Source organism: Phyllopteryx taeniolatus, chromosome 2 (assembly GCF_024500385.1).
Source record: "Phyllopteryx taeniolatus isolate TA_2022b chromosome 2, UOR_Ptae_1.2, whole genome shotgun sequence".
Lineage (NCBI taxonomy): Eukaryota > Metazoa > Chordata > Actinopteri > Syngnathiformes > Syngnathidae > Phyllopteryx > Phyllopteryx taeniolatus.
In genome coordinates this window covers 29,826,440-29,841,606 of record NC_084503.1, presented here as the reverse complement: position 1 = coordinate 29,841,606, position 15,167 = coordinate 29,826,440, and the positions used below count along the sequence as shown (strand labels likewise).

At 41.8% G+C, this 15,167-nt stretch overlaps 1 protein-coding gene across 4 annotated transcripts in view; it reads right to left on the bottom strand.

Moving 5' to 3' along the window:
* cd276 (CD276 molecule) overlaps positions 1–15,167 on the bottom strand; it is a 143,076-nt gene that overhangs the window by 101,778 nt on the left and 26,131 nt on the right. For 3 of the 4 annotated variants that reach the window (XR_009787410.1, XM_061765674.1, XM_061765673.1), the window contains exon 4: positions 11,785–12,081. Coding sequence is in view for 2 of the 4 variants with exons in the window: in XM_061765674.1 (XP_061621658.1) it covers positions 11,785–12,081 (297 nt within the window). In the remaining 2 variants the exon portion in view is untranslated. Of the gene's footprint in view, positions 1–10,678; positions 10,810–11,784; positions 12,082–15,167 lie in introns of all 4 variants that reach the window. The other variant, XR_009787411.1, reaches the window with a different exon arrangement.

The window sequence follows — 15,167 nt, the reverse complement described above, 5'->3', positions numbered from 1 at the left end:
GTGAGAGGCAGGGGACACCCTGCACTAGTTGTCAGCCAATCTCACGTAGACAAACAACCATTCAAATTCACAGTTATAGGGACAATTTAGAGTCTTCAATTAACCTACTATGCACATTTTTTAAATCTGGAATGAGTTGGGAGGAAGCCCAACTGAGTAACTCGAGAAAACCCACGCAAGCAATGGGACTAAACCATAATTCTTCACTCACAGATTATCCATCTCCCTACTGCAGAGAACTTGTTTTCTTTTATTGTTGTTTATTAGTCTCTTCTTCTGACCGGCTCGAGGCAAGCAGAGCTGATCCAAACTGAATCAGTACCGTATGCTAACAGTACCAGATAAGATTCTAAACATGAAAAAAAATAAAACACTGACCAGAAACAGACTATCATTTCTTAAAAAGGAAAAAAAAAAATATTGTATCGTATCAGCTCAAAAAGCCTTGAACGGTAAAAAGAGTAGATGGCACCAAGGGCCCAATAATAAAGGGAAACTAATTCCCTATGCAAAAGAAAGGAGCACATTTTATCCGTGATCGCAGGACTGAAGAACTGCAGGGCACAGATCAGAAAGTGGATGCAGTTAAATCTAACCCAACAATCCTGCAAGCATGACAAATAACATTTCCTGGGCTGCAAATACATAGATGCAATTTCCTATACTGAAAGCTTCCAAGAGGACATTGAAAGTCAACAGTCAAAAACAGTGACAGCCGCCTGAGTTAATAATCCTGATGGCACCGCTGCCGCCTACCTGTGTTTACTCTAGATTGCCTACATTACCTCATACGTCTGTGTTGTCGTTTTCCCCGGCTGGCTCTCTGATAAGATAAAACACACTTTCAGCGGAAGAGAGGGAGAGCATGTTTGTGCACCTAACACTGATTAATTCAATGTTACATTGAGAAAGTTTGCTACGGTTCTACCGACAACAGATTTGTTTATACTGCAATTTTTTCAGCTCCACTACAGGCTCTACTAATCACATTTAGATTAGTCTAAAACAGGGGTGTCCAAACTTTTTGCAAAGAGGGCCAGATTTGGTCTGTTGAAAATGTATGGGGGCCGATCATATCGGCCGGACATTCCTCAAACCATTACCATTGAAAAATTAACATGTAAATATGTGACTATATCACTTTGCTGTCTACAGCTACGTCAATATTGCAAATGAGAATCTGTTTTCAATTGCATTACCAGGATAGTTAAAGGTTAAAATAATAATAAATTAAATACAAATTAACTATTTTATGAAAGTTAACTGAATTTTTTTAGAAATGTATTTATTCATTTTGTTTTAACAAATCACATCCCAGTGCATTTTGACAAAGAATAGTATAGTGACTATACTATTCTGTCATCTGATTTGACTACAGTATATTTGAAATTTGACAAATCTGTGGTTTGATCATCACAAAAACATCAATTCACTGAGACTCGTAGCTCGCCTTTGTAGAATTTTCAGTTGAGTCAGGGGCTCTTGTGAAAAAGCGCTGCTGTGCTATCAAAACAGCTTCCAGTGGCTTCAGTTTTTCGGCACGTTTTTTCGCCGTTAACTTGTCGTAGTTAGCATGTTTAGTCTGGTAGCGCCTCTTAATATTAAATTATTTGAAAACAGCCAGTCTCCTGGCAAATTAGGCAGACACAGTTGTTTCGTATGTCAGTGAAAAAATCCACTTGTCCTGGACACGGCGGCCCTCGTTGTCAACTTTCCTCTTTTTAGTTTCAGTTGCCATTTTAGAAATGGGCTAAAAACATACCACAGGGGTAAAATTTCACACAGGGGTCACGTGAAGAGAGTGCGGCCTCAGGTCTACTGCCACCCTCTGGTGAAATATAAAATGGCTTTTTTTGTATGCGTGTATTGTTTATTGTGGTAAACTGTGCTGGCGGGCCACACATTATTGATTTTATGACATGTTGCTTCGGGCCGGAGGAAATTTGGACACGGGCCGGATTTGGCCGGCGGGCCGGACTTTGGGCATGCCTGGTCCAAAACATTGGTGGAAAACAAAGCACCAGCATGTTCTTTGATTAAGGCTGCAGCAAACAAGTGAGGCATTATTTTTGATTAACATGATTGAAAAGATTACAGACAGACAATAATAGTAGTAGCTTTTTTTGGGGGGGGGGGGACTTCTCCACCGTTATATGTGGTTAAAACACGTCTATGCACTCTTTGTTTGGCATGCAGGGAAACCTTCTCTCGCGCGCATCAACATGAAACAACGCGTCTTTCTGCAATATGGCTGCCGATATGGCTGTATTTTATTTATTTTTTTAATTAATATTTTGGAAAAACCCGCGAAGCACTGAAGCCACAAAACGTGAAGCGCGAAGTGGCGAGGGAACACTGCATAGGCAATTGTAATCAATTTTAGGGGAGCATCAATTATTCACAAAAATTTGCTATTCATGGTCAGGCTCGGTCACAGTCTCCCACCAATAGCGGGGGTCCACTGTATTTAGGTGATTTTACCACAGTTGGGAAAAGCTACTGCACAATATTTATATTATGAAGTTTGAGGAAAGTAGTAGGGCCTTTTGACTCAAGTAAGCATGGAAGCTAGAGGTCCAATGTATGTAGGTGCTTCTACCACAATTGGGAAAAGCTAATGCACAATTTTTTTAAAAAAATCAAGTTAAAAGCAAGTAGTGGGGGCCTTCTTGATTCGAGTAAGCATGGAAGATAGCTATTGAACTGCAGCATGATACTAAACTTTTAGTATATGGCATAAACTTTTACTATATAGCAACGCCATGTAATTTATACATGAAAAATTTAAGTATGACAACTGGTTAGCACATCTGCCTCGCACATCTGCCTCATAGTTCTGGGGACTGTGGTTGAAATCCCGGCCCCGCCTGTGTGGAGTTTGCATGTTCTCCCCGTATTTGGGGGGGTTTTCTCCGGGCACTCCAGTTTCCTTCTACATCCCAAAAACATGAGTGGTAGGTTGATTGAAGACTCTAAATTGCCCGTAGGTGTTAATGTGAGTGCGAATGGTTTCTTGTGTGAATTGTTTGTTTCTATGTGCCCTGCGATTGGCTGGCGACCGGTTCAGGGTGTACCCCGCCTCCCGCCCAAAGATAGCTGGGATAGGCTCCAGCAGCCTGCGACCCTAGTGAGGATAAGTGGTGGAGAAAATGGATGGAAATTACAGTATATATGTATGCCGCAGCACCCGCAAAAAACCCACACAAGTCCAGAGAGAATATAGCAAATCTATACTGGAATGCATGGGTTTTGAGGCCCTGACCCCAGAACTGTGAGGCTAACCACCAGAACTGTGAGGCTAACCACCACCGTGCGGCAATTTTTCACCTTCTGTGGTAATATCAATGGAACAATAAACAATGAAAACACGATTTATACCATTGTATTTTCGATTGGCCGCCGGAACTTGTTATTTAAACACTTTTTCCTCTTCAGACCACCCCTCTTCTATTCACATTATTTTGAAGATGGGCAAAAACTCACAAATTGGTCAAGATCAAAGCTGACTCTCCTTACTACAGCATTTTTCTTCGTAAAAGTACGGAAATAAATTTTTTACCTATATCAGTGTTTCTACTCTACTATATGAACGGCAATGTCACAGGATCGAGGGGTCGCAGTAAGAAATCAACAAGGTGAGGGGTGTGAGTTCAACATCCGACACATATTTCTCCCACTATGTTGTGTGGAAAGCAATTGTCGCTGTCCAACAAGGATTTTATACATACTAGACGTTGGCCCTGTCATCATCCAATTATTTGATTGCAGGGTGCCATGTCGCCATTTAAAAGTTGCAGCAATATCTCACATTGCTGGCTTCTGTACAAAAGGAACAGGATAAATGCTGCATAATACTGTTATGGCTCAGATCTCTATGTAACAAAGGTGAATGTTAACCAGGCTGTGGATGCACAAAACTGGATGTATACAGACACACACAAACACCTGGCTTTGTTACTGCAAGAAAAGTCCCGCCCACTGTCCATTCTTTTCACGTGGCAAGCGTTTTCTGCTCCGGTTAGTTAGTTTTCAAAGAGAGGAGGGTGGAAGGGCAAGACGGGTAGTAGAATGGTACAGTCAATTTTCAGAAGAAAAAATGAGGGGTTCCGAGAAACTGTCATGGCTCTGATAGACTCGCACACAAGAGTTAAACGCACATTCATCCCAGCTGTCATGCTCTCAATGGGCTTCAGGGTAAATTCTAAACCGTGCCCCCCATTTTCTTTCTGCACAACTTCAACAATGCAGCAAGGCAATCAGGACCGTATAGACCCATCGGTGCACTGGGATAATACGTTTACTGTGCGAGCAGGTTTTAAGAAGATGTTTTCTTGTGTGAATGAGTTCATGCGTGTTCAGTATGTGTGTATGTAGAGATGGAAACGCTTTAGAGTGGCTAATGCTTTTGCAGACAATCTCTTAAACCAGCCTCAGTCCCCTTGCTTTGTGCTCAACAGGGCTTGGACTGGAAAGTGTTTACACTTGACCAAACGAACAGCACAAGCTGAGAAATTGCACCAGAGTACGCTTTAAATGAACCAAATTTGATAACAGTCTTAGTCAAACCAAATTAAACTTGTGGAGCAAAATGTCAGCCCAGAAAACAAGTTTGAACTTACATTTACTTGAAGAGGAACCAGACCTCGAGTCCATGTCCGTTTGGATTGGACCTCGCTCAGTACAACCTTTAGTAAATGTGTTGGCAGTTAGCAGCCACCCCCTTGGCGGCAGGCCATAAAGGCCGGAGCTCCCTTTGTTGCTCTCGTTCGACCAACTTGCCAAAGACTGGCTCAGCCAGGACGCCCCACCTCGCACCACAAGGTGACAAGGACACATCGGACCCTTCCCCGTCGCAGGGCAGCCTGCCAGGGCTCCGAGCTACCCTTTTGGGTGCTTGGGCAAACTCCGTGGGGAAGGAAGCGGGCAGCACCCCTCCGCTCCGAACAGTTACATACGGGCTCCGGTCGTCCTGCCTGGGAACCTTTTGTTTTCATGCCCCTTTCCCGCCAAATCCACCTGTTCCCCCGTGCGGACTGGACTGGCCAAACATTCGGGAGATCGACCCGCCTGCCTAAATTGTGTTCCACGCATGTATGTCCAACTTGTGGTTTACTAAAAGTACAGATTAGTGCATATTTGGGTTTAAATTAACGAGAACCGGAACCCCCAGCTTTCTGCATTGTCACTACACACTCATTCCACTCTCATATCACAAGTCAGTCTCCTTTGCCAATGTTTTGTGTTTTTCTGCATTGTTCCCTTGTAGATTCCCATGTTAGATTTCTATAAAAATTAACTACCTGTATCATTTGCGCGTGTTTGGGTTCGACAAAATACCTCTGGTTATCAAGAACTCTTATCTAATTCATGTAGCAACCTTCAAATTACGAGACTGCTGTCTCACTTTGTCGTCACTTTGTCCTGAAGCTTTATACATCTAAAAAGTGACGTCGTTCCCCTTTACAAGACAAATTAGTTTGATTTTCACGTTAAAGCGTAAATCGGACTAACCCGGAAGTGAACGCAGGCGTTTACCTTCCTTTGTATCTTTTTCCAATATAATTACATTTAATTTAACCCCCATATACACTACAGTCACTTAATTTCCAATTTATTTTTTGATAGACATTAAGGGTGTTTCCCCCCCCCCCCATCAACCCAAATGTGTCAGTAAAAACACATGTTCTTCTTTTATTGAATACAAACAGGAAGAATCGTATCCAGACTAGTCTTGTCAAATAGCGGTATTAAACACAAAATATAGAAATATTGGCTTTTGACAATAACGTCAACAATTATAAGGAAACTCTATGAGGCTTGAATACATGAGAAAATAGCCAAGTGCATTTTAAGGGCTGTCCAAACCAAATGATCCTAATTTAAGACGCTAGCCCTGTAACACACTTAATGAAAGACACACTCAGTAAGATAACTGTCTCATCTTTTTATCAAAACTTCTTGTTACATATGTGATAAGGTGTTTCTCATCACGGCCGAACCACACATTCAAACCCTTGATTTGGTCCGAGTTACTCTGTTCACCTAAGACCAAATGAACTCCACCAACAGAAAAAACGAACAAGAGATCAAGTGAAGGGTGCTAGTGTGAAAGTACCCCAAGATGGCCGAGTTGGTTTAAAACAGGACTAGATGTGAAGACACCAGTAGTTTATATCAGCTGTAACAGGAAAAATATACCAAATACCAAAAACACCAAACCCTTACGAGCAGTATTTGCTCTTGTTGCACAGCCATAAATCAACCAGCCAAAATTTTTTATCTGGCAGGAAGTCTTCGCACAAATCATCCGGTTATCTCACTCGCCCATCACCAAGTCAATTTCTTGTCAGTGTCAGGGCCAGCTCAGCAAACACTTTGGACTCCATCATGTTATGTGTCATCCACTTTTCGCCTTGACTCCCGCTTGCTGCCTCATCTCCACTCTTGCTCGCTTTCCACACTTGGCCACTAAATGCTGCGCTAGCGTAGTAATACCTGGGAAATTACGCCCCGTTTCAAATCAAGCCATCAACAAAACACTCTCTGGCAACGACAACAGCCCGGATGATTGGATACACAGCCAAATTTCCATCTTCACAGGGGGGATCAGTAGTAAATGATGAGAATGCACTCTTGACATATACAAATCCCAAACATTTTCTTTTTTTATTTTTATTTTTTTTAATAGAGACTAAAGTGGTCAGACTGGAAGGGGGATGATGAGAGTGAGAAGGCAAAACCCCGGCAGGAAAACAGGAGCTCATTTGAGGACTTGAACATGTCTCTTCCCAACTCTCCTATTCATTAATACCCACCATTCCTTAGGGTCTCCCCCACAATGGAGCCACACTGCAAAATCCATACTATTCCAGCACAACCCTCCAGAGGTAGAATGAGGGTTTAGAAAGATAACATCTCTGAGATGCTTGACACATCTAAAGCTGCTAAAGATTTTAGTACTGAATGAGTTAATCACCTAGGACAGAAAGTCAAAGCAAACGATTGAGGTATTAACATATTACAAACCGACTGCTCACACGGATCATTGCTTTTCCACTTCAAACTTGCTGACTTTCAAAACTAATCAAGAAGATATGATTAAATGTGCAGTTGTAAAAAATGCCACACAAATCATGCAAGTGACTCGCTGTGGCGACCCCTGATTGGACGACCCAAAAGTCGCTACAACTGTAGAGTGTGCAGTGAGTGGTGCACTATGTGCGTGTCTGCACAACAAGCGCTGTGTGAACTCGAGCTCGGCGCAATCCACTCGGCTACTCTGCTAGAAGAGTTCTGCTGGGTCAAAATTAATTACAGTGACTGTTAAGCACACAGCAGCTGTTGTAAACACATACATTTTCCTTTCAAACGAGCCCCCGCGCAAAATACTGTATATCTTCTGCATGTTTATGAGCAAGCGTTGTCGAGCTGTGTTGGCGTGTCCACTAAGAAATTACTGTTCTTGTTTTTTTGTTTGTTTGTTTGTTTTTTTAACTGCCCCCGTTTGTTAAAAATTACCACTGTTTGAATGAAGGATCTTCCCTTGTGTATTCCTGGATTTGCGTGTTTTACGGTTAAATACTAAATCTTCTATCTTCTATTGTGACTACGATTGCAAAGTCTTCTTTTTATTTTTAGTTCTGCTCTTGGCCAGCTTCTTCAAAATTCATTATATGACAGATTATCTAGTTCCGGAGAATGATCTGAGGAAATAAGAGACCGTGCTGCTTCAAATAAAGACCCACGAAGCAAATCATACTGATCCATATGGATCTAATTTGGAGACCTCCGATGGTCTGCAGGAAATTGAAAATGGTGTTAAAGTTCTGGACTATACCCGCTGGTACATTGTAGCTGAGAATAGAGAAAGCTGAGAAAACTATTTTTTTTTTTTAAATTATAATAACAAAAATCTGTCAATCATAAGGGTGCTGCTACATTTGTGAAGCATAGCTCCTCTCCACCTTCCAAAGCAATGTAAAGATTTACTCAAATGTTTTAATGACCTGTTTCACAGCTGCAATTTTGACACAATCAAACAGTAAATAGTAGGACAGATACAGTTGGCTTGAAGATCACAATACCTTTTACATTTTGGTGAGGGTCTGGATAAAGCTACAGAAACAGGAATGGATTCACTGTCTGCTCCCTGAACCAGGAAGTAGCTACTTACCTGATAAACAAATGACCAAACAAACTAGAAATAAGGTGTGGTGATATTTCTTTAATTTGTGTTGTCAGCAGTCTTATTATGTTTAAAATGACACTGACATTCCTATAAAAAATTATACAAACAATTATTTGATTGTTAATCTTCTCCATAGTCTATTGAGGAAATGTAGTCAAACATCCATCCTGAATTCTAATTACCATTATGGCGCTGGGCAGCATGTGCCTCACAGTTCCAAGTTTTGCTGTTCGAATATCAACTCTGGCCTGCCTGTGTGGAGTTTGCATGTTCTTTCCGTGCTTCTGTGGGGTTTCACAGGTACTCCAGCTTCCACAGTCCAAAAACATGCATGTTAGTTTAAATGAAGACTTTAAATTGTCCGAAGGTGTGAACATCCATGTGAATGGCTGTTTGCCAAGATGTCTCCTGCAATTGGCTGGCAGCCAGTCCAGGTTGTACACCGACTCTTGCACAAAGTCAGCTGGGATAGGCTCCAGCTCAGCAACGACTCTTATGATTATAAGCAGTATTAAAAAAATGGATGGATGGATTACAGCACTGCTAAAACAAAACATCTAATGATGGCCTAGGACTTTTGCACAATAGTAGTAAGTTAGTAGTAGTAGTAGTAAGTTGTCATTGAAGGAAGGTAAGGTAACATTTCATTCACAAAACGATGCAGCAGCAAAAGTATCAACAATATTAACAGAATACCGTATACCGGGTACCGTATCATCATTTAAGATATTACAACAGGACTGAAGTGGAACTTGTACAAAACTAGATTTCACCCTCAGCATGTGTTGAGTACAATACTACACGACTCCACCTGTACTGTTTAAGAGCCCATCCAAAGTGTGCTGAAGGCCAACCCCCCACTTTAGCCCGGTCTTGCCACTCAGCCTCCTGTTTCCAGAAAGTGCAGTCATTTCCCAGCCCAATGAAGCAGCACGCGGTGACCCCTGGCTGGACCTCCACCTCGCCTGGCCCAGAGTTTCAGCACCAGCTCAAGCCCAAAAAGAAGGTCCGGTCCAGCTCTGCTATAATTTATGAGCTATTTCACACAGTTGTGCTTCCATTTGAGACCCGGCCTTGGCCCACCTCACACAATCCTCCCTTTGCACTTGACAAAGAAGGGCAACTGCAGGGCAAGGGGGGATTTGGGGCGGGGGATATAGTTGAGTCCAACATATTAGCAACCTACATAATTCAGAGAATCTGTCAAACCACAATTGCAAGCGCATATGAAAATGGCAATCAAAGCAGTTACCTTCCAAGTTAGCAAAAAGTACCATTGCTCCACATGATCTCTTGCCTGCCCTTGAAGATACTTGACAAACAGAGAGTCCAAACTTCTGCCACATGCCTCAATTGCCATGCCACTATAGCGTTCTAAGCAGGATACAAGTCAAGATTACCTCATCTACAGTAATTGGAAGGGCTGTATTAATTTCTTTTAAAGATTTTTTTTCATCAGGAGACAGAGCTAGATCTAGAACAACGGGAAAACAACCACAAGATAATTGATTTGATTAAGCGACTCTAAAAAAAGCATCTTTAATGAGAACTTCTAGGCATACAAAGCCAAAATATGATTAATTTGAGCAGGTAGGATTCAGTAGAATGGAGGTGGCAGTGGAAGTTTCCACCAAATGGTAGCTGCCGTTTAATTTGGTCCACCACTATACAGTTCCGAAATACTGTTAAATTTAGCATGAGATGGTTATATAAATGGATTAATCAGTCATTGCGAATGATGTGTCGAGTGTGATAAATTGGTTGTTGTTCAGTAACGGCTTGATGCAATTGAGTGCAATAACCAACTTGGCTGCTACTGTATCAGTAGTATCATTACTACTACTAATACTGTCAGTAGTATTTTGTACTTTCCAACCTTTCTTACCATTTAGTATTTGTTCCGCGTCGTACTAAACAGTTTGCACTATTAAAGCTATTAGGCGTGATACTTTTTGGCAGACAATATCGGTGCTTGATGTTGTGTGCCTGTGAATTGCAGTCCATCACAACAGCTCTGTTAACTCTCTCCTTTATTTGTGCTTTCCACCTTTTTCACCATCCATCCATCCATTTTCTTTACCGCTTATCCTCACTAGGATCGCGGGCTGCTGGAGCCTATCCCAGCTATTTTCGGGCGGGAGGCGGGGTACACCCTGAACCGGTCGCCAGCCAATCGCAGGACACATAGAAACACCAACCATTCAGAACTCACATTCACACCTACGGGCAATTTAGAGTCATCAATCAACCTACCACGCATGCTTTTGGGATGTGGGAGGAAACCGGAGTGCACGGAGAAAACCCACCCAGACACAGGAAGAACATGCAAACCCCGGGATTTGAACCCCGGTCCCTGGAACTGTGTGGCTAACCAGTCCCTCACCGTGCCGGCTCCTTTTTTACCATTTAGTATTATTTTTTTTTCCCGTGATTTTTGTTTCGTTTTTTATGGCAAAATTGCTGCTATTGGACTTTTTTTATGACACTTACCTAGAGTTTCAACGAGCTAGGCCACTTCAAATATGGAGCCAGCTTCCCATGCTTCACCTACAATCACAAGGAACTTGGCCCCTAACAAGGAGAATCTGACATTCCCGAATAATACTTGCATCTCGGAGGACCTATGGAGAGGCAAGAGAGCCGAAAAAGTGTAGAAAAGTTATGTGAGAGAGGACACCATGAGACAGGAGATTTTAACTGCTCTTTCCATTGATCATTATGGGGAATGTCAGGTTACTCTGCAACGGATGAACTAACAGCTGTTAGAAAACTGCTGTTGTTTGTTTATAGTCAACCTTCAGTTGCTGGCACTGCAGCTAATGCCAGTGATGTCAAATTATGTTCCTCTCTCTCATCTAAACGTAACTTCACACAACATGATAAGACTGTCAAACGAGAGGGAGTAAAACTTTGGACCTCCCGTATGCCAAACGGCAATGTGAAGGGAACTCTACCCGGAGACCAGGCACGGGAAGAACAACTCCACACAGGTGGGACCGGGATTTGAACACCGGTCCTCGGAACTGTGAGGCAGATGTGCTAACCAGTCATTCACCGTGCCACCATTATTATTATTATTTGTATTCTGTTTAATATTTATAACTACACTTTGTTAGAGCTGTGATTGATCGAGATTTTTTTCATTTTTTTGAAGCGCTCGAGAAATATAGTTGAGTTCACTAGGAGTACTACAACAGCAACTTGGAAAAGTAGAACAGTACAGATTGGATATTTTGGGACTCTTTGCCAAAGAAACACAAAAAGAAGTATACTGTACCAAACCAAACTAAATCATACTTCTTGAGGTCTACCTTTTTACTACGCTGCTGTTTTGTATGAAACAATCAGGTGAGGGTGTGAAATAGTCAATTTTCTGCCTATGGTGGTAGTGTCAGAGTAGTCGTAACATAGGCAGCTCTCACTTCTTTCAACCTGTTGTGTTGAAAACAATTATCACCCTCCAACAAGTATTTTATACCGGACACTACCCTGCTTTGCTTGGTTATGTATGAAAGGATGTTCAATTTTGAGGTGACATCTGTGTAAAAACGGCTTCAACGATTCCTAAAGAGAAAGGCTGACGAAGGAGCACTCACCTGTGATGGTGACAAAGGCATTCCCCTCCTCCCCCAACAACGGGTTGATGAGTCGGCAGGTGTAAGTACTGTTGGGTTCCAGCACGACCGTCAGAACGCTGGTCAGGGAGAACAGACCCTCCTCGTTTGCCACCACTGAAGTGGTGACATTCTCGGTCAGGTTACGGCCGCCCCCGTCCTGCCACGTGACGTCTGCTTCTGGGTAGCCTCCATAAGCCATGCAAGTGAGGGCCACCTCTTCGCCTGGCCGAAGGTTGGATTCCGGTTCCAAGGTCACTATGGGCTTGGAGTAAGGCGCTGGATAAAAATGGAAGACAAGGATTTAAAGGGGCTGTAATATGGAAAATTAACTTTGTAATAGTTGGGTCTCTGGAATGCCTGCCCACATAAGTGTGAAAACAACCAAGTAAAACGTGTCTGTGAGTGAGCTGTTCTGCACCTCCGCTGTTTCTCGGCAGTCGCTCACTTGCATGAGCAGAGCTCATTTCTTCGAGATAAGAAATAGGGCGTGTATATCTGAAATTCTTGACCCTTGGGGTATTTTTACGAAAGCAAACATGATATTGAATTAAAAAAATAGAAATTACTTTAAATTGAGGAAAAATATTGTCTGGTGGGTCGAATTTGTGGCTGTGGTAGATGATTTAAAAAGCCATCAAAACATCCAGAGTTTACTTTGACTATCTCAGGAACTGGATATGATTAAGATCCCACAATCCAACACCGTATCTGTGGCACACAGGAATGCTGCATCTCAACACTCCCTGGAGTGCCAAAATGCAGAGCCCCTCCCTAAAAAAAAAAAGATAAGAAAATTAAGGTTTAGGCCAGGAGGTGAAGGTAGGCAGAAATTGGCTGTCTCTGAGATTTGGGCATGACCCAGGCTGTGTAAAAAGAGTGTAGACATGGAGGGGGTGTAATGTTAGCCGGAGCGAAAATCCCCAATCCCAATCCCTTGATCTGAAGCAAGAGTACAAAGGTGGAAGAGAAAAGAGGCTGCTCTATTCCCAAAGCCAATCATGGCACAGCAAACAATAGGGTGGAGCTAAGGCTGAGATGATTTAAGTTAGTCTGACCTGCTTGTGAGAATTGGACTTCTGACACAGAGACAAGATTTACTGTGCTTACTGCTAACTAGGGCTCTGCCATACCATCAAGTTACTTGCAAGTTTAAGGAAGTTAAATTTAAGCCTTTTTTAGGACACTTTGACCACATTTAACCAAGTCTTGGTCAAACCTTGCTGTATAGCGAGTGTAACCATAGCATGTCAGGTATTGCTACATGTCCTGAAAAACTGCAATATGTTTGGCTACATTTTGGAAATATCAAGAAAAAAAGCAATGTGGACATGTGTGAATATAGCATACTGATATGAAGTACACTGGCAGCACAACCAGTACTGTTACTCACAGTATGACCATTGTATCCTGAGTGAATTCTATCATATTGCTTCATAATTGGAGTTAATCACATCATTTGTTAAAAGGAGAGAATATAATTGAATAGTGTTTTGGGTGAAATGTATCATAATTTGCGTCAGTAGTATTGTATCATAATTGGAGTGAAACATATAGTAACTGGGGTGTATTGCGTCATAATTGGAATAAATACAAACGTAGTAATTGGAGTGAATTGTATTGGATCGGGCGGCACGGTGGACGACTGGTTAGAGCGTCAGCCTCACAGTTCTGAGGACCCCGGTTCAATCCCCGGCCCCACCTGTGTGGAGTTTGCATGTTCTCCCCGTGCCTGCGTGGGTTTTCTCCGGGCACTCCGGTTTCCTCCCACATCCCAAAAACATGCTTCAATTGGAGACTCTAAATTGCCCGTAGGCATGACTGTGAGTGCGAATGGTCGTTTGTTTGTATGTGTCCTGCGATTGGCTGGCAACCAGTTCAGGGTGTACCCCGCCTCCTGCCCGATGACAGCTGGGATAGGCTCCAGCACGCCTGCGACCCTAGTGAGGAGAAGTGGCTCAGAAAATGGATGGATGGATGTATTGGATCGTAACTGGAGTGGACTGACAAGTGCCATAGAGTAGTTAGAGTGAATCGTATACAAACCCCAATTCCATTGAAGTTGGGTTATTATTGACCGTAGATGATGAAATCCCTAAACTCCTTGCAATTATATGTTGAGAAATGTTGTTCTTAAACTGTTAAACTATTTGCACACACAGGTGTTCCCAAAGCAGTGAATCTCACCCTATCCTTGCATCCATGCTTGTGAACAACTGAGCCTTTCGGGGATACTCCTCTTATACCAAATCATGACACTGACCTTTTTCAAATGAACTTGTTCAACTGTGGAATGTTCCAAACATGTTTTTCCCAGTCTTTTGTTGCCCCTGTCTGAGCTTTTTGGGAATTTGTTGCAGACATCAAATTCAAACAGAGAGAATAATGTATTTGCAAAAAATAAATACATAAATAAAATAATAACATCAGTTTGAACATTAAATATATTATCTTTTTTAGTCTATTCAATTGAGAACAGGTTGAAAAGGATTTTCAGATTATTGTATTCTGTTTTTATTTACATTTTAAACAATGGCCCAACTTCATTGGAATTGGGGTTTGCAATAGGAGTGGATTGAATTGTGTTGCAACATAGTTGGAGTAAAGAGTATCATATCATAATAGGTGTGAATCGCATGGCATCATAATTGCAGTGAATTGTATAGTACCATAATTCCATAATTGGAGTGAATCATATCATAATTGGAGTGCATCAAATAGTGTTTCAGTCGGAGCAAATTGTATTGTAATTGAAGTAAATTGGAGTGGATCAGATAGTAGTGTTACTGGCATGACTCGTATTGTAAATAAAGTAAATTGGATCATAATTGGAGTAAATAGTAACATAGCAGGAGTGAATCATATTGTAATTGGAGCTTATGGTTTCTTATCATACAGTAATTGAAATGTATTACATCACACCTGGAGTGAATTGTATTGCATCATATTTGGAGTAGATTTTATTGTAATTGAATTGAACAGTATTTTACAGCACAGTAATTGGAGCGAATCGTATTGTCATTGTGGTGAACAGTACCGTATAGTAATTAGAGTGAATTGTATTGAAATTAGAGTGAATCATATTGTAGCGTAATTGGGGAGAATAGTATCATATAGGAATTGGAGTAAATCGTATCCTTAATAGTATCATGAATGTATTGTATCGTTAGCAAGTAAATAAATATACTGCTAACTTCCCCTACTGTCCATTTGACTGTCAGTCACATTTCAATCGAGAGCATTGGCTTCTTTGCGTTCGCAGCAGGAAGGAAATATATGACATTAACAGTGAATGCTGTTTAAAAATAGAAACATCTATAACGCTCATGCATAAAATGGAACCAATTGTCCATGTCACTGCTGGG